This window comes from Bos mutus, chromosome 13, assembly GCF_027580195.1.
Source record: "Bos mutus isolate GX-2022 chromosome 13, NWIPB_WYAK_1.1, whole genome shotgun sequence".
Classification (NCBI taxonomy): Eukaryota; Metazoa; Chordata; class Mammalia; order Artiodactyla; family Bovidae; genus Bos; species Bos mutus.
Window position 1 is genome coordinate 59,237,381 of NC_091629.1, and position 22,347 is coordinate 59,259,727.

At 37.5% G+C, this 22,347-nt stretch overlaps 1 protein-coding gene across 1 annotated transcript in view; it reads left to right on the forward strand.

Moving 5' to 3' along the window:
* The window catches only part of RAB18 (RAB18, member RAS oncogene family), a 28,542-nt gene extending 8,337 nt beyond the window's left edge, over window positions 1–20,205 (forward strand). The window contains exons 3-7 of the mRNA XM_070381798.1: window positions 9,488–9,549; window positions 13,526–13,598; window positions 15,245–15,363; window positions 15,438–15,504; window positions 18,505–20,205. Coding sequence (XP_070237899.1) covers window positions 9,488–9,549; window positions 13,526–13,598; window positions 15,245–15,363; window positions 15,438–15,504; window positions 18,505–18,680 — 497 coding nt within the window. The 3' untranslated portion in view covers window positions 18,681–20,205. The remainder of the gene's footprint in view (window positions 1–9,487; window positions 9,550–13,525; window positions 13,599–15,244; window positions 15,364–15,437; window positions 15,505–18,504) is intronic.
* The last annotated feature ends 2,142 nt before the right edge of the window (window positions 20,206–22,347 follow it).

A 22,347-nucleotide genomic window follows, 5' to 3' on the forward strand; every position in this document is an offset into this window, starting at 1 on the left:
CTAAAATACAAAGCACATGGTCTGCTAAGCCACAAAACTGGAATGGCTGCCTGAAGCAGTGGAGACCAGGCAGGCCACCTATGAGAGAAAGTGGACGATGCCATGGCTGCAGAGCTTGGAGCCAGCAGGAGATGCTTCATGAGTTTGAGAGGCCCACCTTGAGGTGCAAAACCTGTTAGCCTTTGTAAAAGCAGAATGGCTTCTCAAGCCAACGGCAGGAGTTTCCCTGTCTCTGGTTTGATTTTGAGAAGTTGGGAAATGAAACCAAACAAGGCGTCACACAGACAAGGGGAGGTGATGCCTTTGACTAATGTTAAGGCCTTCCGTCTGCTCTGGATGTTGAGAAGTAAATAGCTAACTGATTCTCATGTAAAACCCTGAATCAAAACAAAATTTTGCTGGTACAGAACTCATCCCACTATGGCCTTCTGTATTAGCTTCCTGTAGACAGCTTGTCTAGGAAAACCTCATCACTTTCAGTGATGAGTTGGCAGAAAGAATCCAGCTAAAGGCCGCTACTGCCATTCAAGAATTGAAAAAGGAGAAAGGAATGGAAAAACAAAGGACAGGTGAAGAATATTCATCAGAGGAAAATATTGCTGTAAAGAAGATGAAAATAATGATCCAACATCTTCCATGAATTTAAGACCCTTAATGGAAATATTTATCAGTGAGAACACAAAACAGTGGTATGAGGTCAGGGAAGAGACAATGTGACCACATGAGAAAGTGCAGTGTAAGCTGACTGAGTGGAAAGAAAAATAAGATAAAATAAAACTATGGCTGAAGTGAAGATGAAATTGGAGGGCTCACAAGGGACAGTAGAGACTGTGGAAAACACAGTAAAGAACAATAAGCTAGAAATGGATGAGTGGTAGAATTTACCCAAATGAATAAGAATGTTAAATTAGAGTGAGAAAACATGGGAATCACAAAAGAAGATTGTTATATAGTCTGTTTTCATCTTAAAGAAGAAACATAATGAAACAGCCAATATTCAATGATATAATCCAAGGTAACATTTCTGACATAAAAATAAACACACACACAGACAAAACTGTAAGAATATTTGACCAGGCTTTTGTTACATGGGAATGTTTTGGGGGGAAAAAAACATTAGATTTTTCTTTTTTCCATGGCCAGGCCATAAGATGATGCTTAATCATGTCTTTATCTGAAGTACTTAATCAGCTGCATTAGATACAGTTGGTTGAATTTAAGCGTGGATGTTAGATCTAGTCTGAGTAAGTAGCCACAATTTTCTTTATGTATTCTGTTTGTTTTTTTAATTTACCCTTCCTAAAGAAACCTTTGAATACAAAAAGTGCTTTAAATAAAACCTTTCAAATAAAGAGAAAATTTAGAACGCGTTCTCTACTTAAGACAGGTTCACAAACTACTTCTTAATTTGTAAGACTTAAAGTTGTTACAAATGCTAAATTATTTTGTGAGGGTTGATGCATTTCAGCTAAAGTTACACGAATTCTGGTTGTTGTTGGTTGACTTAGGTCAGTGATTCTTATTACCTCCTTAGTAGGTTTTTAAAAATACCCATTTTGGCTTCTCAGTAAAGCGTCTGCCTAAATGCGGGAGACCCAGGTTCAATCCCTAGGTCGGGAAGATGTCCTGGAGAAGGAGATGGCAACCCACTCCAGTATTCTTGCCTGGAAAACCCCATGGACAAAGGAGCCTGGTAGGCTACAGTCCATGGGGTCGCAAAGAGTCCAACATGACTGAGCGACTTCCCTTTCACATTTTGGCTTCTAAGGGCAGATATAAGATCTCCATCCACATGTTACTTTATCGTTTGAGCTTACGTAACAGAAAGATGACTTAATGAAAATAGAAAGCAGCTAATACATCTTGTTTAATGTCATAACATAAACTTGTTAAAATACTTGGAAATGTAATATAACCTAAAGAAAAAAAGAACTATTCTATTTCATATAATTTAATTTAGGTAAACATTTTAAATGGAGTAAAGCAATAAATACGGCTCTGACATTTCATTATTTCAAATAATGTCAAATGGTCTTCATCATATATAAATTGTTTCTTTTTTCCAGTCTACTTAGAGGCTTTATTAGGAAAGGTTGTGATTTTTTTTTCCCATGTGCTTTTCAGCTCCAACTTAAGGTTGATAGACCTTTTTATACTGAAACGTCCTTGCTTTCCTAGTTAAGTCTTTACTTGCTTTGTTTGATGTATTTCTGGATTTGGTATGTTGCTTTGGGTGGTGTAGTCATTTCCCCAGCACTGATTCTCCCAGTCCACGAACATGGTATGTCTCTGCACTTGTGTCACCTTTGATTTCTTTCATCCAGTTTCTACAGTTTTCTGTGTGCAGGTCTTTTGCCTCCTTGGGGAGGTTTCAGTTCAGTTCAGTCACTCAGTCGTGTCCGACTCTTTGCGACCCCATGAACTGCAGCACGCCAGGCCTCCCGGTCCATCACCAACTCCTGGAGTTCACCCAAACTCATGTCCATTGAGTTGGTGATGCCATCCAACCATCTCATCCTCTGTCGTCTCCTTCTCCTCCTGCCCTCAATCTTTCCCAGCATCAGGTCTTCTCAAATGAGTCAACTCTTCGCATGAGGTGACCAAAGTATTGGAGTTTCATCTTTAACATCAGTCCTTCCAGTGAACACCCAGGACTGGTCTCCTTTTGGATGAACTGGTTGGATCTCCTTGCACTCCAAGGGACTCTCAAGAGTCTTCTCCAACACCACAGTTCAAAAGCATCAATTCTTTGGCACTCAGCTTTCTTTATAGTCCAACTCTCACATCCATACATGACTACTGGAGAAACCATAGCCTTGACTAGACAGACCTTTGTTGGGGAGGTTTATTCCTAGGTTATTTTCTTTTTGTTTTGGTGGTAAATGGGATTGTTTCTTCAATCTGTCCTTCTTATCTTTCATTGTTAGTGTATAGGAATGCTAGCAATTTCTGTGTACGTATCCTGGAATTTTACTAAATTCACTGATGATCTCTAGTAGTTTTCTGGTAGCATCTTTATAAGGTTGAGGAAATGTCCTTCTATTTGTAGTTTGCTATTTCTACCTTCTGTCTCTATGAACCTTTCCTGCCTTCTGTCTCTATGAACTTGCCTAGTCTATAGAATCCTTGTATTAGACTCATATAATATTTTTGTAGACTCATACAGTATTTGTCAATATTTGTAGACTCATACAATATTTGTCCTTTTGTAATTGGCTTATTTCACTTAGCATAGTGTGTTTAAATTTCATGTGTGTTGTAGCATATATCAGAATTTCATTCCATTTCATAGCTGTGTATATCAGAATTTCATTTCATTTTATGACTAATAATATTACATCGTATGTACATACCACATTTTGTTTATCCTTTCATCTCTCCGTGGATACTTGAATTGCTTCCACTTTTTGCCTTTTGTGAATAACAACTGCTGTGAACATTGTACAAGTATCTGTTGAGTTCCTATTGTCAGTTCTTTGGGTCTGTACCTAAGAGTAGAATTGCTGTGTTATATGGTAATTATATTTTTAGCTTCCTGAGGACCCACCAAGCTATTTTTTACAGTGGCTGAACCATTTTACATTCCTACCAGCAATGCACAAGCATTCTAATTATGTCCTTGTCAATGCTTGTTATTTTTTGTTTTTTCTTTAATAATAGTTTTTAATCCATTATGATAGTGTCTCAGTGTGGTTTTAATTTGCATTTCCTTAATGGATAATGATGTTGAGCATCTTATGTGCTTGTTGGCCATTTGTGTTTATTATTTGAAGGATTGTCTATTCAGATCCTTTACCCGTTTTTAAATCATGTTTTCTGTTGTTGAGTTATAGTCATTCTTCATATTAGAAAGCTTTCAAATATTTTTTCTCTCTCTCTTTTTTTAATTTTTGGCTGCACTGGGTCTTCGTTGCGTCGTGTGGGCCTCTCTTGTTGTGGAGCACGGGCTCTGAGGACGCAGGCTCAGTGTTGTGGTGCGCTGGCTTCTTGAGTTGCAGCACAGGCTCTCCAGTTGTGGCCGCTCCCATTTTGTGAGATTTTTTTTTCATACCCCTTTGATGTTGTCCTTCAATGCACATAAGTTTTTAATTTTGATGAAATCCAGTTTATCTACTTTTCTTTTGTTGCCTGTGTTCCTGGTGTAATAGCCAAAAAAATCATCACCAAATCCCATGTCATGAAAATGTTTTTTCTATGTTTTCTAAGAGTTTTTAAGATCTAGGTGTTACATTTAAGTCTGATACATTTTGTGCTAATTGTATATGGTGTAAGGTAAGGGTCCAACTTCATTCTTCTGTTTGTGAACATCTAATTTTCTGAGCACCATTTATAGAAAAAACTGTCCTTTCCCTACTGCATGTTCTTGGGTTCCTTGTTTACAAAGTCAGTTGGCTGTATATGTGATGGTTTATTTCTGGCCTCTGCCATTGGTTTAAATGTCCTTTATGCTGGCACTGTTCATTTTAGTTATTGCAGTTTTGAGTCAGTTTTGAAGTTGTAAAGTTCGAGTCCTCAATTTTTTTCAGTACTGTTATGTTATTTAATGCCTCTTGTAATTCTGTATGAATTTGAATGTCAGCTTTTCCATTCTGCAAAAATGCTGTTAGAATTTTTATTGGATTGCATTGGATCTGTAGATTACTTTGGGTAATATTGTTATCTTAACAATATTAAGCCTTCCAACTCATGAACAGAACATGTCTTTCACTTACTTGTGTCTTCTTTAATTTCTTTCATCAGTGTTTGGAAGTTTTCAGTGTATAAATATTTAAGCTCCTTGGTTAGGTTTATTCCTGAGTAGTAGTATTGTCATCATCTATTTTTAAAATATTTTATTTTTTTGATGCTATTGTAAATGAAATGATTTTTTTTTAATTTTATTTTTGGATTGTTTATTACTAGGATATAGAAGGAGAAGGCGAGAAGGCAATGGCACCCCACTCCAGTACTCTTGCCTGGAAAATCCCATGGGCGGAGGAGCCTGGTGGGCTGCAATCTGTGGGGTTGCAAAGAGTTGGATACGACTGAGTGACTTCACTTTCACTTTTCACGTTCATGCATTGGAGAAGGAAATGGCAACCCACTCCAGTGTTCTTGCCTGGAGAATCCCAGGGACAGGGGAGCCTGGTGGGCTGCTGTCTATGGGGTCGCACAGAGTTGGACATGACTGAAGTGACTTAGCGGAAGGAGAAGGCAGTGGCACCCCACTCCAGTACTCTTGCCTGGAAAATCCCATAAACAGAGGAGCCTGGCAGGCTTCAGTCCATGGGGTCGCTGGGAGTCGGACACGACTGAGCGATTTCACTTTCACTTTTCACTTCATGCATTGGGGAAGGAAATGGCAACCCACTCCAGTGTTCTTGCCTGGAGAATCCCAGGGATGGGGGAGCCTGTTGGGCTGCCATCTCTGGGGTCGCACAGAGTCGGACACGACTGAAGTGACTTAGCAGTAGCAGCAGGATATAGAAATGCAGTAGATTTTTGCATGTTGGTTTTATATCCTGTAACTTTGCTAAATTCACTTAATAGTTCTAACAGTATTTTTGTATGTGTGTGGAATAGAGTCATTAGGATTTTCTACATATAAGAAATGTTGTCTACATGTGGTCTGTGAACAGAGATAATTTTACTTCTTCGTTCCCAATTTGGATACCTTTTATTTCCTTTTCTTGCCTGATTGCTCTGGCTAGGACTTCCAGTACTCTTGATAATAGAAGTGGTAAGAGTAGACATTCTTATCTTGTTCTGATCTGAGAGGGAAAGCTTTCAGTTCTTTATCAATGAGTATGATGTTAGCTATGGGGTTTTCTTATATATTCAGTTGTGTTTTTTTCTGCATGTCTTAATCTGCTGTTAATCTTATCCTGTGTATTCTCTTTTTAATCTCAGATGTTGTCATTTTTGTCTCTAGATGTTTGTTTTGGATTTTTTTAATCTAGCTCATGTCTGCTTAACTTTCTGAACATGTGGTATATGGCTAGAATTGTTTTTAATATTTGCTAGTTCTCACATCTCTGCTAGTTCTGAGTCAGCTTCTCTTGATCGCTTTTTCATCTTTGATAAGGCAGATGTTTCCATTGTTGTGTCCTGGTTTCCCATTCATTGGTATTTCTTTATGGTGCAGTTAATAATGCCTTTGGTAAATTTTCATGTCTCACTTGTTGCTTATTTCAAAGGCTTTGTTGATTATATTACCTAATTTTAGCCAATTTAACCTTCATAAAATAGGCCTGTGCCTAAGGAAAGATTCCTGCAAAGGAACAGAATTGAATATTGTATCAAAAATGCAAGCCCAAATGAACAATTAAAGAAAAGCTGAAGCAACAGTTCTGTGATTTTATAGTTTATGTTAAGAAATATATGTTTGATTCTTGCCACAGAACTCCTAAACTACTGGATTTTCTTTTTTATTATCATTTTTTACAATTTAAATCTATTTCGAATTGGAGAATAATTAATTCACAATGTTGTGTTGCTTTCTGCTATACCCTTGGATTTTCTTAAGTAATAAGAATCATTAAAGATGTCTTTTGTTTATCTGTTCTTTCTTTCATTTTTTTGGCTGCACCGCACAGCTTATAGGATCTTAGTTCCCCAACCAGGAAGTGAACCCAGGCCCCGGTAGTGAAAGCACCGCATCCTAATCTCTGCACTGCTAGGGAATTCCCAGGATGTTTTTTGTATTTTCAGGCTTTTTTCAACTACACCTGAATTTAGATTACTAATGTGACTTCTAGAAAGCCTCTAAGCCTGGAGGAGAACCAACCATGTGATTAAAGCATTGGAACTTTAGCTCTAGTTTATCTTCCTTACTCCCAGGGTGGGGAAAGGAGCTGGAGATTTTGTTTGTTTAATCATCAAAGGCAAAAGATTTAACCAGCTAAGCCTCCATAAGAAAGCCCATGGATTCAGAGAGCTCTGTGTTGGAGAACACATGGAGATACTGGGAGGATGACATGCGTGGAGAGGGCGTGAGAGCTCTGCCAGTTCCCCACACGGTGCCCTGTGCATCTCTGCCATCTGGCTGTTCCTGGGTTGTGCCCTTTTCTAATAGAATGATTATCTAGTAAGTCAGTAGACTGTTTTCCTAGGTTCTTTGAGCCACTATCTCAAATTAAGTGGGAACCTCTAGTGTATAGCCAGTTGGTCAGAAGCACAGGTAATAACCTGGACATGAGACTGAAATCTGACGTGGGGTGTGGCAGTCTTGTGGGACTGCACTTTTATCTTGTGGGATCTACCTTTTAATGTCAGGAAGATGATGTCAGAACTGAACTGAACTGTGGGACACACATCTGGTGTCCCCGGAAAGTCAAAGAATTGGTTATTAGTGTGTTCAGTGCTGTAGAGGAGGAGAGACAGGAAGGGGTATTTTTTCTAAATAGTCTGCTTCTTTTATGACCTCCTTGTTTGTCATCCACATGAGGTTGAAAAGATAGTTTAATCAAATACAGTGAGAAGTTGGCAAAATCAAATTTATCAGAAAGATTCCCACTGCTGCCACCAATAAAGGCAAATTAATAGCCACTTGCAAAATAGAAGATCCAGACATGGAGAAGAAGCAGATTGAGCATGTAAGAGCTAAAGGGGTCAATGTCTGCACACGAGATTCAGCGGAGGAACCAAGGGAGGATAAATGGAAACTGAAGGTTCTGAGTGTAGATGAAGTACCTTTTCAGGCTGCTTGTCTTTAACTTGGATAGTGGGACTCCAAGGGGAGTGTTTCCTGAGGGTGTTTTCTGTAGGTTTCAAATCTGTCAGAAGAGTAATTTAGAGACAGTTATTCAGAGACAGTCATTAGACTGCCAAGAAATAAACGCAAGAAAGTATAAAAGGGAAAGAGGAAGTGGGAAGGGAGGAGAACAAAAGCACACTGGAACATAGAGTTTCTTTTCCTGGGTAGACTGTGTAGCTGGAGGCTAGCAGGGCCAGTCTGCCCTTGGGCATGTTGTCTTAGGTGTTTAAGGGAAAATAAGTTCTTTGTATTTTCTCTGAAGAACCTTGAGAATTTAACTATAGAGTATATATGACAGGCTGTCTCTATGAAATGTCTACCAATTGCCTTCATTTAGTACCTTGACCAAGTCAAAACCATTCTCATTTGCATTTTTCAAGTTTTTTTTTTTTAAGCAAATATAAGTAGAATGTAAAAATTCCATATTTTTAATATAGTTGGTGTGGCATATTTCTTTATATAGGCCTGGTGGACACAAGATTTTTTAACATAAAATTTTTTTTGTTTGGCTACCAAGAAACTACATTTAGGCTACATCCTTGGACTTTTGCAGTCAGCACTGTCCTTTAACTCATGGTTGCCTGACATTCTAAACATGTCTTTATGAACTTCCTTATCACCTTAGCCCAAAACACCACAAACTGTTGTTTTAAAATCCTTGGCATACAGAAAGACCTGGTGTAATGCATGTTTTGAAATGCATTGTATTACCTTATTTGTGTATATAATGGATTACCAGAAGTCATCCAAGAATTGCTAATATATTTCCATATTGATGATAGATGTTCTAGGAAGCATTTAGTATATGAGCATGTATATATATCATGTTAGTTGTGGCTGTCCTGAATTAATTGCAACAAGCTAAAATCTTTTGCAAGTTTCTTTCCAAGTGTCTGGAGTTAATGTTTTCTCTGGCCAGTGAGAGAGACTGCTTATTATTTTGATACTGTTAAGACACTGGGCAGTCACTGCTCATTTAAGCCAGATGGCATGTGTCAGCTCCTTTTTCTGGAAAGGGAGAGGTTTTGCAGGGCTGCTGTAGTAAACCCTTATGACTTCTTATGGAATTCGTCTTCTCTTTACATAAATCAGTGCTTATAGAGTCTCACTGCTCCTTGAGCACTCCTCTTCACTTACGAATATTCTTGAAGGATTGGGCATAAATGTTTTTGTGTGTAAATTCTCTTTTTGCAGTCATACAGTAGCAAGTGATTATTGATAAAGTTACGTAAAGCGAATACTTTTCTTTAGGACAAAAAGAAAGACAAAGAATTCATAAGGCAAGGAGAGAGTGGCTCTTTTGTAATTTTACCAATCTTCCAAGATGCCCACAGTCAGAATCTGATTTAGGGTGTTGGCCAGCTATGGACAACACTCTTTAATGATAGCTTAGAGCACCTCTGGTAAAGTGCCCTCATCCAGAGATCTTCTCTGCATTAGCACTGTGAATTCTAGCTCTTGACTTTTAATGCGCAGTCACCACCTTACACTGAATTTCTTTTTTTTTTTTTAAGTTTTTCAAGAAGTACTGGTGGATGAATGAATTCTACAAGCATTTGGTTTTCATTTCCCTGATTAAATCCTAACCTGCTAAACTTTAGTGACACTTTTCCTTTCATCTTCACATCCATAACTAAGAATTTGGATGTGAATTTGGGCGTTTAATAAAGTGGCTTTTTTCTTTCTTGGTTTTCTTGATAATTGATTTTTAAAGTTTATTGGAATTCTTATAAAATTTTTCATTTTTTCAAGGTGTTGATTTTAAGGTGAAAACAATTTCAGTGGACGGAAATAAGGCAAAACTTGCAATATGGGTAAGAATTTTTAAAATGTATTTTGTGTAAATATTAAACTTGTACTTTTTGAAGACGCAAAGATTGATGTGTATAGTGTCCTACAGGAGAATGAGCAATTTGTATTAAATAACTTGGGAGATTTGATGCTGGTTACTGGATAGACAATAAGTAGTTATGTTTTATAATTCTGTAATTAGGCAGAGACCTGTTTCACCTGCTCAGATTTTTAAAATATGTAGTCTCTTCAGAATATTTGAAAGCAGTATTTTTTTAAAAAGTCATCTGCCGCAGAGAATCATTGTTATTGAATGTGTTTCTTTGAAGTTTTAAAAAAGACAAGTTACCCTGAACTAGTGCTGAAGGCGGTTGTTGGAGAAGGGAATGAAGTAATACTTAGAAAACATGATTTTTCATGTTTGTTAGTGTAAATATCTATAATACTTGAGTTTGCCAACTTTGGATTTTTTGAATACTGATGTCCAGTGTTTTTCCTTACTGGCTTCTTTTCATTTGCCTGTGAACCCAGCTGTTCTGGTCCACATTCTCTGCTAAGTCGACCCCTCCATGGCAGTGCTGAGTGTGGCAGCACTCGCTGTCAGAACCCCCAGGACGCCCAGTCTGTATCTGTTTGCTCCTTCCTGTCTCCGGCCTTCCTGTCTCTCAATCTAAATGTGATTGCTTATATAGTAAATGTGTTACATATAAAATGTATAAAAATACACTCATCAAATCCCCACATCTGCTATAGTTAAATATCTCAGTATATTTTTATAACATGATAATCACATTAGAACTGGTCTGCAGTCAAGTTGAATTATACTTCATCATGGTGGTTAAAGAGTAAATGCTGGCTGGGTGTCAGTTACAGATTGAACCAGCAAGTGTTCATGCATTGTATGATGTCATTCATGTTAATGGCATTCTCTGAATGGCACTCTATTTCCAACACGCATTTTATTCCAAATGACTGTGTGTCTTACGGCTTTTTTTTTCCCCCCATTAATTTCTTTCTAAGATACAATATTTTACATGATTGTATCTTGTTTGACCATTCCCCTAAATAAATACTATCAATCAGTACAGTAATGCCTAATAGAAAATAATTTGGAAAATGTTGGACTAGACCATAGTAAAATATATGTTGAGGATTGCTGCCTTCTTTCTGTCCTGAAGTGGAACCTGATTTTCCATGTTTTTCTTGCTTGATTTATAAACTCTTCTGCCCTTGCTCCTGCTTTGAGAAATAGTTTAGGGTGGGATCTGAGGTTTGATGGTTGCTGTGAGATCTTACTTTGATACAGGAGGTTTTTTGTTTGTTTTTAATTTACTTTCTAGTTCCTGCTCAATAAAAATACTAGCTGGCAAGTATTATTGTAGTGACATCTTTATCATAAGCTTATCCCTGTTTTTTTTTAAATGAGAGGCTTCTCCTGACTGTGAGGATAAAAAAATAGTCTCATTCTATTGATAAAAAAGGATAACCAAAGGATAATAGAGAAGAAAGTTCATTTTTAGTCAACGTGTGTATTTTAGTGAACATTCTATAAAATATGTTGAACGCATGCACATTGTCACATGTGTTCATATGCAATTTTCCAAAAGAAAGGATTGTATTTTAATCCTTTCACCTGCTGTCCCTCCCACCGCCCCCCCCCACCACGCACACATTGTATACATTGTTCTGTGTCAGTACAGAAGTCCATCAGTTTAAATGACCATTTGTATAATGACCAATTATCTTATGACTATAATTTAGTCAACCCTCAGTGAAAGATATTTACAGTGTTAATAGTTTTTCACAAAGATCATCAGTGCCTTGGTGAGCCTCCTGATTTTTACATCTTTGTGCACTTGTCCAGTTACTTTATGATGTATACTTAGAAAGTGAATTATTGGCTGAAAGAATGTGAAGATTTAACATTAAGATTTAGGAAGAAGGTCTTCTGTACTATATATTGTTAATCTTTCTCATTTTTGCCTCTCTCTAATAGTTTTTCACTTATATGTGCATTTCTTTTGATTAGTGAGATTTTTTTCTTATATATGATTGTATTTTAATGAATTTTTGTTAATATGCTTTGCCTTTTTATATTGTGCTCATTTTCTTCATGATTAAAGTCTTTATACAATAAAATTTCTAGCTTTTTGTCATACGCCACGTTTTTTCCACTCTGTCATTTGTCTTCAAAACCTTAAGATGAGTATTTGTTAATGTTCTTGTATGTGTAACACTCTGTTATATGCTGCAGATTTTTTCCCCCTAGTTTGTGATTTACCTTCAAATCTTGTTGAGGATGAGTGTCGGGGGCAAAAGGGGGTGAGTGTGGTGTTGGGGAGAGATTCTTAGGTCATACCAAGGTTTTAATCTTTACATGATTGAATTAGTCATTTTCTTCATGCTTCTGGGTGTCATGTCGTATATAGGAGGGCCTTCTCAGTCAGTATTAGAAATATATGAATCTGTTGTTGCCTCTCATTTTTCTGTGGTTTTATTCATATATAAATAAAATCAATTCCTCTCCCTGTTGGATGCACGTCCTGGGATTACTCAAGTAGAATAGCTGGGCCTCACCCTGCTCCTCCTCCCCTGGTGGTGCAGCGTGTTCATCAGGACCTACGCGGTACCCACCTTCTCTGAATCCTCCTGCCCTTCCGCTCCCCAGTTTCTGTTATTTAGCCTTTCCAGCTTTGTCCATTTCCTCTGTCCATTTCTGTCTTTAATATCCCTTCTGTCTTCTCCCATCAGAAAATAAAACCACAGATAATAAACTTTGCTTCTTTTATCTTACAAAGATGTTATACTCTTACTACGAATTCCTGTTTTGAAGGCAAGCAATGATCTAACTTCTGACTATTTATTGTATGGTTATCATAAGTCCTGACCCAGCTGAGCCTATGCTTGCCCCATAGCTAAACCCACACTCAAAATCAGAGGACTGGTTGATGTTTGATGTGTCTTTATTTTTCTTCAGGTCATTTTACATTAGCAGACTGCAAATTTTTTCTTTGAAGGCAAGATAGTAAATGTTTAGTCCAGCCCCAAGGTGGACCATACGGCAGTCCATATGGCAGTACACAAGTGAATGGGCCTGGCCGTGTTCCAGTCAGACATTTAATAAAAGCTTATGTAATGAAACAGGTGGTGGGCTAAGGCAGCAGTTTGCAGACTGCATATTTGCATAATCTTAGGTAGACTTGAAGCCACAGTCCAAGGATGGTAGAAGGAAGACAGAAGGAACCAGGCCCAGAAGAGACTTGTTACTAGTTTTCTTTCTTTTTTTTTTTTCCAACAAAATTTGAGCAACTGTCCTATGGCAAGAATTTCTCAGGCTCTGGGATTAAACTGGTCATTGAGCAGAAAAATTCCCTTCCATATGAAATTTACATTTCCTAGCTAGGGTACATCTTATATTATACCCCAGGTATGAGTCAGAAACATAATAAGGAGTGGTTTGGTTTTCATGCGTTTTTCTGGAAGAAGAGACCTAGAAAATATTTTTAAAAGTACAACCTAAACACTGCTTGTCTGAAATAAAACACCCCTGTAATTTTCTTTAACAGTAGTTCTCAACCTTTGACTTTATGTTAGAATCACCTGAGAAGCTTATTAAAGCTTCTCTCATGCCCATATTAAATCAGAATCTTTGTGGGTTGAACCTCAGTATCTGTATTTTTCATTTCCCAGGGAATTTTATTGTGCCACCAGAGTTGAGAACAATGGCTTCCTATGAATGGGTTTCATATGTGATAAAAATCTTGAGTCCAAGTGGTAGAAAATCTGAACTTTGTTACATTTTTTCCCTAGAGATGAGGCAGTACTTGTTAATTTAATTTTTATGTAGCATTTGTCAGTAAAAGAACACATTTAAATTTTAAGTTTTAAATAAGCTTGATGTTTTAACCATGCTATTAACTTTCTACTCTTAAATTAATATTTTGAAGATCTGTTATTTATCCAATGTTTTGTTTAATAATAATTGATTGTCACTTTTAGGATACTGCTGGTCAAGAAAGGTTCAGAACATTAACTCCCAGCTATTATAGAGGTGCACAGGGTGTTATATTAGGTAAGGTTTTACTTTACTGTGTAAAATATATTGTTATTGTATTACTGGAATTTCTGATTTTCCTGTTTGTGAAGGTCAGTAATTTTTTGCTTTATTTTTCTTTACGGCTGCTTTTATGTGACTTTATATTAACTTTATGTAATATTAGGAAATATTTAAACTTTTAAAATTTTGTTTCAGCCCTTTGTCTAGCAATTAAAAAATAAAGATCAGAAACATGTAATAAGAAGTGGTTTGGTTTTAATGCATTTTCCCAAAAGAAAATACATAGAAAACATTTTTTAAAGTACAGCCTAAAAATTGCTTACCTTTATTAAAACCCCTCTATTATTTACTTGGTTTAAAAGCACGTGTTGATGAGTACATAACTGAGGACCTGTCCTTGTGTCATTGATCTGTCTTAGAGTATTACCAGGGACTGATCTTCAGTTAGCAGCTTACTGATATTTACTGGCAGATTATAATGGAAGGAGTGTTGGTTGCTTAGTGGAATCTTTTTTATTAGTCTTGAAAAATAGCACAAAGCACTTAATGCTATTGGTTTATAATCGCACAGAACTTGAAAACCAAGTGTGGATTTTCGGTATAATTTGTTGAAAAGTGCTTGTTCTTAATATTGCTGGGAAACTGTCTAAAATGAATACTGTTCAACTGTAGGGAGAGACCTCATTTTATATCACAACTTGTGAGGCTTTGGTTTCATTTCTGTTAATTTGACAGTGACTCTCGGTTTTGGTTCAGTACCTCCTAAGTTTAGAAAACACTTTAACAAATTATTTCCTATAATGCAGAATGATGAATATGTAAATAGAGGAAGATAATCAGGGTTCCACCCACTGACCTTTTTTTTTTTTTGTATTTTGTATTGAGGTATAGTCAGTTAACAACGTTGCGATAGTTTCAGGTGGTCAAAAGGCTCGGCCATACATGCACATGTACCCACTCTCCCCCAAACGTGCCTCCTATCCAAGGCTGCCACGTAACATTGAGCGGAGTTCCCCGTGCTATACAGTAGGTCCTCATTGCCCACCCTCTTAACTTTACATGTGTTTTCAAATTTGCAAATTCTGGTCCTTGTAAGAAATAAGTTAACAGGTTCATAAATGTTTAAATTTATGTAAAACTTTTTTGTATTTTGCCACAGATTTGGGTCTAAACACCTTTTAGCTTTTAGACAAACCTTTTTTCTTATTGGGCTTCCCTTGTGGCTTAGCTGGTAAAGAATCCACCTGCAATGTGGGAGTGCAGACCTGGGTTTGATCCCTGGGTTGGGAAGATCCCCTGGAACAGGGAAAGGCTACCCACTCCAGTATTCTGGCCTGGAGAATTCCATGGACTATGGGTTGCAGAGTCGGACACGACTGAGCAGCTTTCACTTTCACTTTTTTTATTGTTATGAAGGCAGCTATTTCATTTCTGTAACAGCATATGTTAATTAAATTGAAGTGTGTATATAAATGCATTTTTTAAAAAAATACACTTGTTTCTTCTATCTGGATCAGTGGACATTGATTTTTAAAGCATTAACAGCTTAGAAAAACAGACTTGCCTGTATATTAATGTCAGTTCCTAGTACATATCAGAAATACAATGTCATTGCTTCTTGCTTTTGATATTTATTTAATAAATGATTCTTTTTATTTTAGTTTATGATGTCACAAGAAGAGACACCTTTGTTAAACTGGATAATTGGTTAAATGAGTTGGAAACATACTGCACGAGAAATGACATAGTAAACATGCTAGTTGGAAATAAAATTGATAAGGTGAGAAGTCAGACACTTGGCAGTTTGGTTGTATATTTTGATAGCTTTTTTTAATCTTTGCATTTATCTTTTAGGAAAATCGTGAAGTTGATAGAAATGAAGGCCTGAAATTTGCACGAAAGCATTCCATGTTATTTATAGGTAAGTGTGTGAATATTTATCTTTTCATTATTAATGAAGAGTTTTTAAATGGAGTTTCTATTACATTCTTCTCTTTATGAACCATAAAAAATATGTATTTAGTTCATAGCTGCACGGTAAAACTAGCTAACTGTAGAAGTAGGTTCCTTATTTTTCGCACTGTAAAAAAGAACAGGATCACTGTGAGGCCGTATGGAGCGCAGCACACCGTTCTCTCCTCCCGTGACCCAGTGCTGTAGGCGTGCATGCCTGCTGGGCCGTGTCGAGCAGCACCACCGTTGTCAGAAATGCTTCATTTGAGGCCCAAGCCATAGGTTCTGAATTAAAATCTGCATTCTAACAAGATGTGATTTGTATCATGCTAATATTTGAGAAGCACTGTAGAGCAAGGGTTAGCAAGCTACAGCCTGGACCGGATATGGCCCCGCCATTTGTAAGGAAGCACACCGTGCCCGTGCCCTGCCATCTGCATTATTGTCTGTGGCTGCCCTTGTGCTTCATGCCAGAGTTCAGTCATTACATGGAAACAATATGGCATCACCACCCAAAATATTTACTCTCACACAGAAAGTTGATTGACCCCTTGTCTGGCAGAGTGGACTGGCAGTATCACTTGGGGAGCTTTAAAATAAATTACAACTCTCTGGGCTTTACTTACGACAAGTCTGAAACAGAGCCTTGAAAGCAGTTTATAAGAAACACCCTAGCTGGTTGTGATGTCAGGCCAGCTTTAGGAATCAGTTTTCACTGTTCCCTACTGTATGAACCTAGTAGGAATCAGGAAATGGAAATGGGAGAACATCATATATGGATAGAAGTGGGGTGGTACAAATGGAAAGTATAGGAAATTTTAGAATGGGCTTGAGTAGCACTGCTGCTGCTTACTTGCTAGGTGTCTTCCATTTCCATGTATTAGTTTGTTCAATTAACATTTATTGAACACAGAATAGAACAATGAACAAAATGGTCCAACTCTCTGCCCTCAGGGAGCTTACAATTCCAGTATGGGAAGCAGACTCGAATTCATAACTAGTGCTCTGCGTGAAATAAAATGTTGTAAGGGGAGAGAGAATGATGAGGGTGGGAGGAAATAAGGAAAAGTTCTTTGAGAGAGCACCATTTGAGCAAGAATTCATGGTATGAAGATCTAGATAGAGAGCATCTTATTCCTGAGGCAGGAATCAGTGTACTGTGTCCAAGAAACAGGAGAAAGCTTGTGGGCTGGAACAGAGTGTCGGAGGAAAGGTTGGTGATGATGGAAGTTAGTGTTGGACTTCCTGGGATATGGTAAAGAAATGAATTGTATTTTAAGTGTGGTAGAAAGCATGGGAGTAGTGCTGTGGTGATATTCTTTTAAGATTCATTTGGCCATAAGAAGCAGAAGAAAAAGTGTGGCAGTAGTAGTGGGGGAAAGTTGGTAGATCCAGGAGACACTTCAAAGGTAAAGCTGTCAGGTGGATAGGTGGGGTGTGCAGGGTAAGGAAAGAGCAATCAAGGGTGGGTTCAAGTCTTATCGTGAGCAGCTAGGTGAATGGTGGTGCCGTAAGTAAGATGTGGAAGGTCGAGACAAGAACAGGTTTATGCAGAGGAGCAGGGACCCAAGGTTTCTGCTTAGACATAAGAATGAACTGTCTTTGAGACGGTGAGTAAACATCATGGTCATTGACATTTAGGTGGCATTGACAGTCATGAGATTGGAACAGTCACTATAAGAAAAGCTGGATAGAAAAGGACGAAGATTGAACCCTGAGGTACTCCGACAGTTAGAAGTCAGCAGAAAGAGGAGGTGCCAGGTGAACGGTGTGCCAGTGAGAGAGGAGCACCAGGAGTGTTCAGCTGTCTTGGAAGTCAAGTGGACAAAGTATTTAAAGGAGAAAAGTGACCAGCTGTATCAAATGCTGCAAGATGTCAAATAAGAAAAGGATATTGGATTTGACAAGCTAGCGGGTGTTGGTCACCTTTAAAAGAACAGTTTCCATGGAGTGGTGGAATCAGATTAGTTTGAAGAAAAATTGGAGATAAAGTGGTAACAACTTATATAGATATCTCTTTATCACCATTTTGTTTTGGAAGAGAGTGGGGAAAGTAGGTGGCTACTAGAGGATAAGTCGGCTGGAGGGCAGGTTGGTTAGTCGGGGGGTAAGTGATTAATAAGATGGACAGTAATTTTGGTGGGCTTTCAAGCTGGTTGGTGTATAATCCAGTAGAGCGGGTACACGGTCCTTCAGTGAATGAGGAGGGTTGGGATCCCGGGAAGTAGACAAAAGGATGGCCCCAGCCGGCAGCCAGGAGGGTTCCCCCATTGTAACAGGAGTGAAGGCAAAGCCTAAAGACAATGCAGGTGGGTTAGTCAGTCTATTAGTGGGGTGATCAGTAGTTCTTGCCAGATTGTTTCTGCTTTTCCCAGGGTGGAGCTGGATCATCAGTTGAGGTAGAGGAGCTTTAAGATGAAGACATAAAATAGTCATCAGACTGGGAAAAAGTCAGTGGGGAAACACAAGATGAGAGAGCAGTCCTGCGTATCCACATGGGTCTCCTGAGCATAAATTGAAAATGGAACTAGTGTTCACAGTTTGTACATCACTTATCCAGCCACCTATGGCTGTTCATTGCAGGCACAGAACAACCTGATTTATTGTTTAACTTGGAGTTTAAATTTCCTTATTCTAAAATGGGAATGATGTCTGCTTCAGAGGCTAATTTAACAAGTAACCAAAAAGTTAAGAACTTTGGCACACGTACGGATATTTGAGTAGGGCGTTAAAATGTACAATTCTACCACGAGATGTTGAGCTTACATACCACTAGTCTTATGGATAGAATTTAAATAGCTCAACTTTCAGAGTTGCAGGAGATTCACTTATATTAAACCTGTGGGGAGAAATCATATATATAAAAATATATTGTCCGCTGATATTTCTGCTATAATAGTTTTCCAGGAAAACATAGAACTATGACTAGAAGAGAATATACTTCTTGACGTTTTTCCTTGAATTTCAGAGGCAAGTGCAAAAACCTGTGATGGTGTACAGTGTGCTTTTGAGGAACTTGTTGAAAAGATCATTCAGACCCCTGGACTGTGGGAAAGTGAGAACCAGAATAAAGGAGTCAAGCTGACACACAGGGAAGAAGGCCAAGGAGGCGGAGCGTGTGGTGGTTACTGTTCTGTGTTATAAACTCTGGGAAACGCCATCTCTTGCGTATTTGATCAGATAATGTCATCTTTCTGTATATAAACTCTCTTAACTGCTATTTTAGGGACCTTGCAGTTTGCACATATTTGTTTTGTATCATGGCAGTAAATATTTGTGAGAAAGCCCACTCATTGACTTTTCCAGGTAAAACGTAAGCATGCAAAGTTTGCAATCTGCAGTTTTTTATGTAACATAAAATAGGTGTACCTTTATAAGTACATTTGATTTTATGATTTACATTCATCATGTGATTTTTTAAAAATCCACCTCTCTAGTATATGTTGATACAAGGTCTGGTTTTGGTCTCTTTTTCGCTTAAATACTTATCAATTACTGAATTAATTGGTATCGTAGAACTCCCAGGACTACTGGGAGATAAACAGATGTCATCAAACCTGGCAGATTTCCCTTCAGGAATAACAAAGAGCATGATTCCACAGCTTTCCTAGGATGTTCGCTGACGGATTCTCTTTAGTACTAAGCAAAATCCTCTTTGCAGGATGTGGTCGAGGCCAATTTATAATTAAATCCCCGTTTGTTCTGACGATACTTCAGAAGTAGCATTAATATGTTAAAGAAGTTTGGTCTTCCTTGACTTGAGGAGCAGCTCATTGCTTAGCTGGAGTTTTAATTCTGTGATGTGTACATGGCTTCATCAGCCTCTGTGCAGCGTTTTGGGTTGTGTGGTATTTGACAGAATCGCAATAAGATTCCCCCATTTTGGTTTCAGAAGGACAGGAGTAGTATGTTTGTGTAACTCATGTAGCACTTATCACCTTTAAAACCAACACCTTTTCCCATAAATGTTGGTGGTGTTTGTTCCGGTACTTCAATTATAGCTTGTGTAATGTTAATGAATATCTGTATCTTATGACTTCCATAAATGACTAGTTGATATTCAAAAACATATTTCTGTGTTTTGAGGGTTGGGGGAAAAAACACTAAACTATAATTTGAAAAAGGCATATTGCTTCCAGATTTCGATGTGTATGGAAAAATACTGTTGCAGTGAAAATCTTGGTACAAACTTGTACAGACTAATAAATCTTTTACACAGTATTCAGTTTTGTAACCTCCTGCTATTGTACATTGTATATTTTTTTCACTCATGTATTATTTAATATACATTGATCTCTGCTATTTTAAGCTTGCAGATAAGTGATTTGCCCTTTCAGGCAGGCCACTTTAATACCACTCAGTAAGATTAATAAGAAATACTAATTTCTGGGCGGTTTGTTCTCTATATACAGTTGCAAACGATAAACATTTTTGTGGGTCACCTTTACAATGCTTGTGATAATAGACTGAAATGTATATCTTCACATAAGAAAACCTTAACATACTACATGGTTCACACTTCTTAGACTATATTACATGGGATTAAAGGTTTTATGCATTACGTATGTTTTTACAGAAAATGAAACATATACTACTACTTTAATGTTAGAGAAAGATAGCTAACACATGTACTTATGATTTGTTGTTACATTAAAACTGTAGATTTGTATATGTGGTTTCTGTATTGACATTTCTGTTTATTGCTATTTGCTCCTTGAGCCATAGAATATTCTTCCTATGCATTGGATTGTCTTTATTTGGTCAGAATTTGGATACATATGAGTCACTTAACTTTTAACAACTAATTTTGTTTGATTTATATTGTAACCTTTTATAGTTTTTTAATAAATCTAGCCTGCTTTCCCTAGATGCATTTGTGCAGGAAGTATTATACATTTCCTTGTTGCTCTCATCAGCTGAGGAAGTCCTGAATGTTACACTACTTCCTATATTCTGTAGGAATATAGAATATATATTATATATATATAACTCTTGTTGCAAGAGTTATTCTTGTTGCAAGCTTCTTGTTTCATAGTGTAGGTTTTCTAAATGAAGTAGTTGTAATAGCTAAAAATTGTCACTTAAATAACAAGATTTTGTCAGTTCTTCATTTCTGAAATCATTTGAAGTTGAGTGCCTTTTGCAGATGGAGCAAATTAGAACGATTAGAAGTTAGGCTACCACTCCAGTATTCTTGGGCTTCCCTTGTGATTCAGCTGGTAAAGAATCTGCCTGCAATACGGGAGACCGGGGTTTGATCCCTGGGTTGGGAAGATCCCCTGGAGAAGGGAAAGACTACCCACTCCAGTATTCTGGCCTGGAGAATTCCATGGACTATATATAGTCCATGAGGTTTCAAAGAGTTGGACATGACTGAGCAGCTTTCACTTCACTTCATTCTGAGTTCTGGGAATATTCATATAGAGCTAAACAAACAAATTCGGTTTATATTAAGAGGGATAGTTAACATTTATTGAAGCTTCCTTGATGTCAAGCCCTGTTCTAAGTGCTGGTTTATCTCATTAAACCTCACAGCAACCTTGAGAGATTGGTTGGTACTGCTATTAGGCCCATTTTAAAGGTGAAAATAATAAAATACAAATATTTTAAGGAACTTCCCAAAGATCACAAAGCAAATCAGTGAGAGTTGGATTCCAGTCAAGGCATCTTCACTCCTGAGTCCATGCTCTTAACCACTGCTCCCTTTGCTATGGCTAGTCACTAGCTTTCTGTTTTAAAATAGCAGGGTTATCATTCTTTTGTTATGTGTAATAGGTGTATTTCAGATTTTTTGGTTATAGAGTAAATCCCATTGATGTAAACCAACTGTGTAAGTCATTTTACCTAAAAGTTAAGGTAGAAGAGTAGGTGGTCTCCTAGTTCTTTTACCTCCTCATGGTGGAATGAAAATCTTTGACCTAGAAAAGTCAGAACTTATGGCACCTTAATTTCCTGTTTATAATTGGACATGAGAAAAGTTATTAAATCTGGGAATGGCCTTTTGCTCAAAATTAAAATCTAGGGGATGTTTTCATTTCAGGTACTCAGCTGCCATGTTCAAATTCACACTTGGCTTTCTAATTGAACACAGTGGGATTGGTCTTGATTTTGATTCATTGTGACTCGTGTACTCAAATACACATGATTACATGATTCTGTTCCAAGTGTGGAATAGCACAGACCTACCTCATATCTATAATATATTTAAATACAATTTAATGTGTCTTTTTTCTGATTTTCAAATGAAGTGGGATAATCCTCTTGATCCTATAGGTTGTAGATCTTTGCAGTATTCAATCCTTATGCTTCTATATTTTGAGGTTCATTTCACCAGTCATACTTAGGAGATTTTTATGTCCTTCATTTATTTTCCCAAGTTAGAGATGGGAATAAGATAATTTAATCAGTTTTAGATGATTTTATACTAGTTCTGACCCCAGCTATGCTGAGGGTAATCAACTATAGATTTCATCTTGGATTTTGTCTAGAAATGTTGAAGGAACAGAACGGAAAGAATAAGCCAAGTCAAGATTTGGAGATAAGGAATATAGGTTTACCCAGAAATCTCTGGGGTTTTTTTGTTGTTGTTTGTTTTTAATAGTAACATCTGTCAGGTTGGAGGAAAGGAAACATGACTCAAGTTCTGTTACATTCTGGCCTTTAAGTTTTCCTATTTGTTGCTAGCCTTTTGTTTCATATTTATGAATCAGTAGTGTTTCTAGGGATGGTATAAGCTCGTTTCATTGCCTCTTGGAGTTAGAGCTGTTTTGTCACAGACATTTCCAGTAGTGGTTGAGCTTTTAGTTTTCGT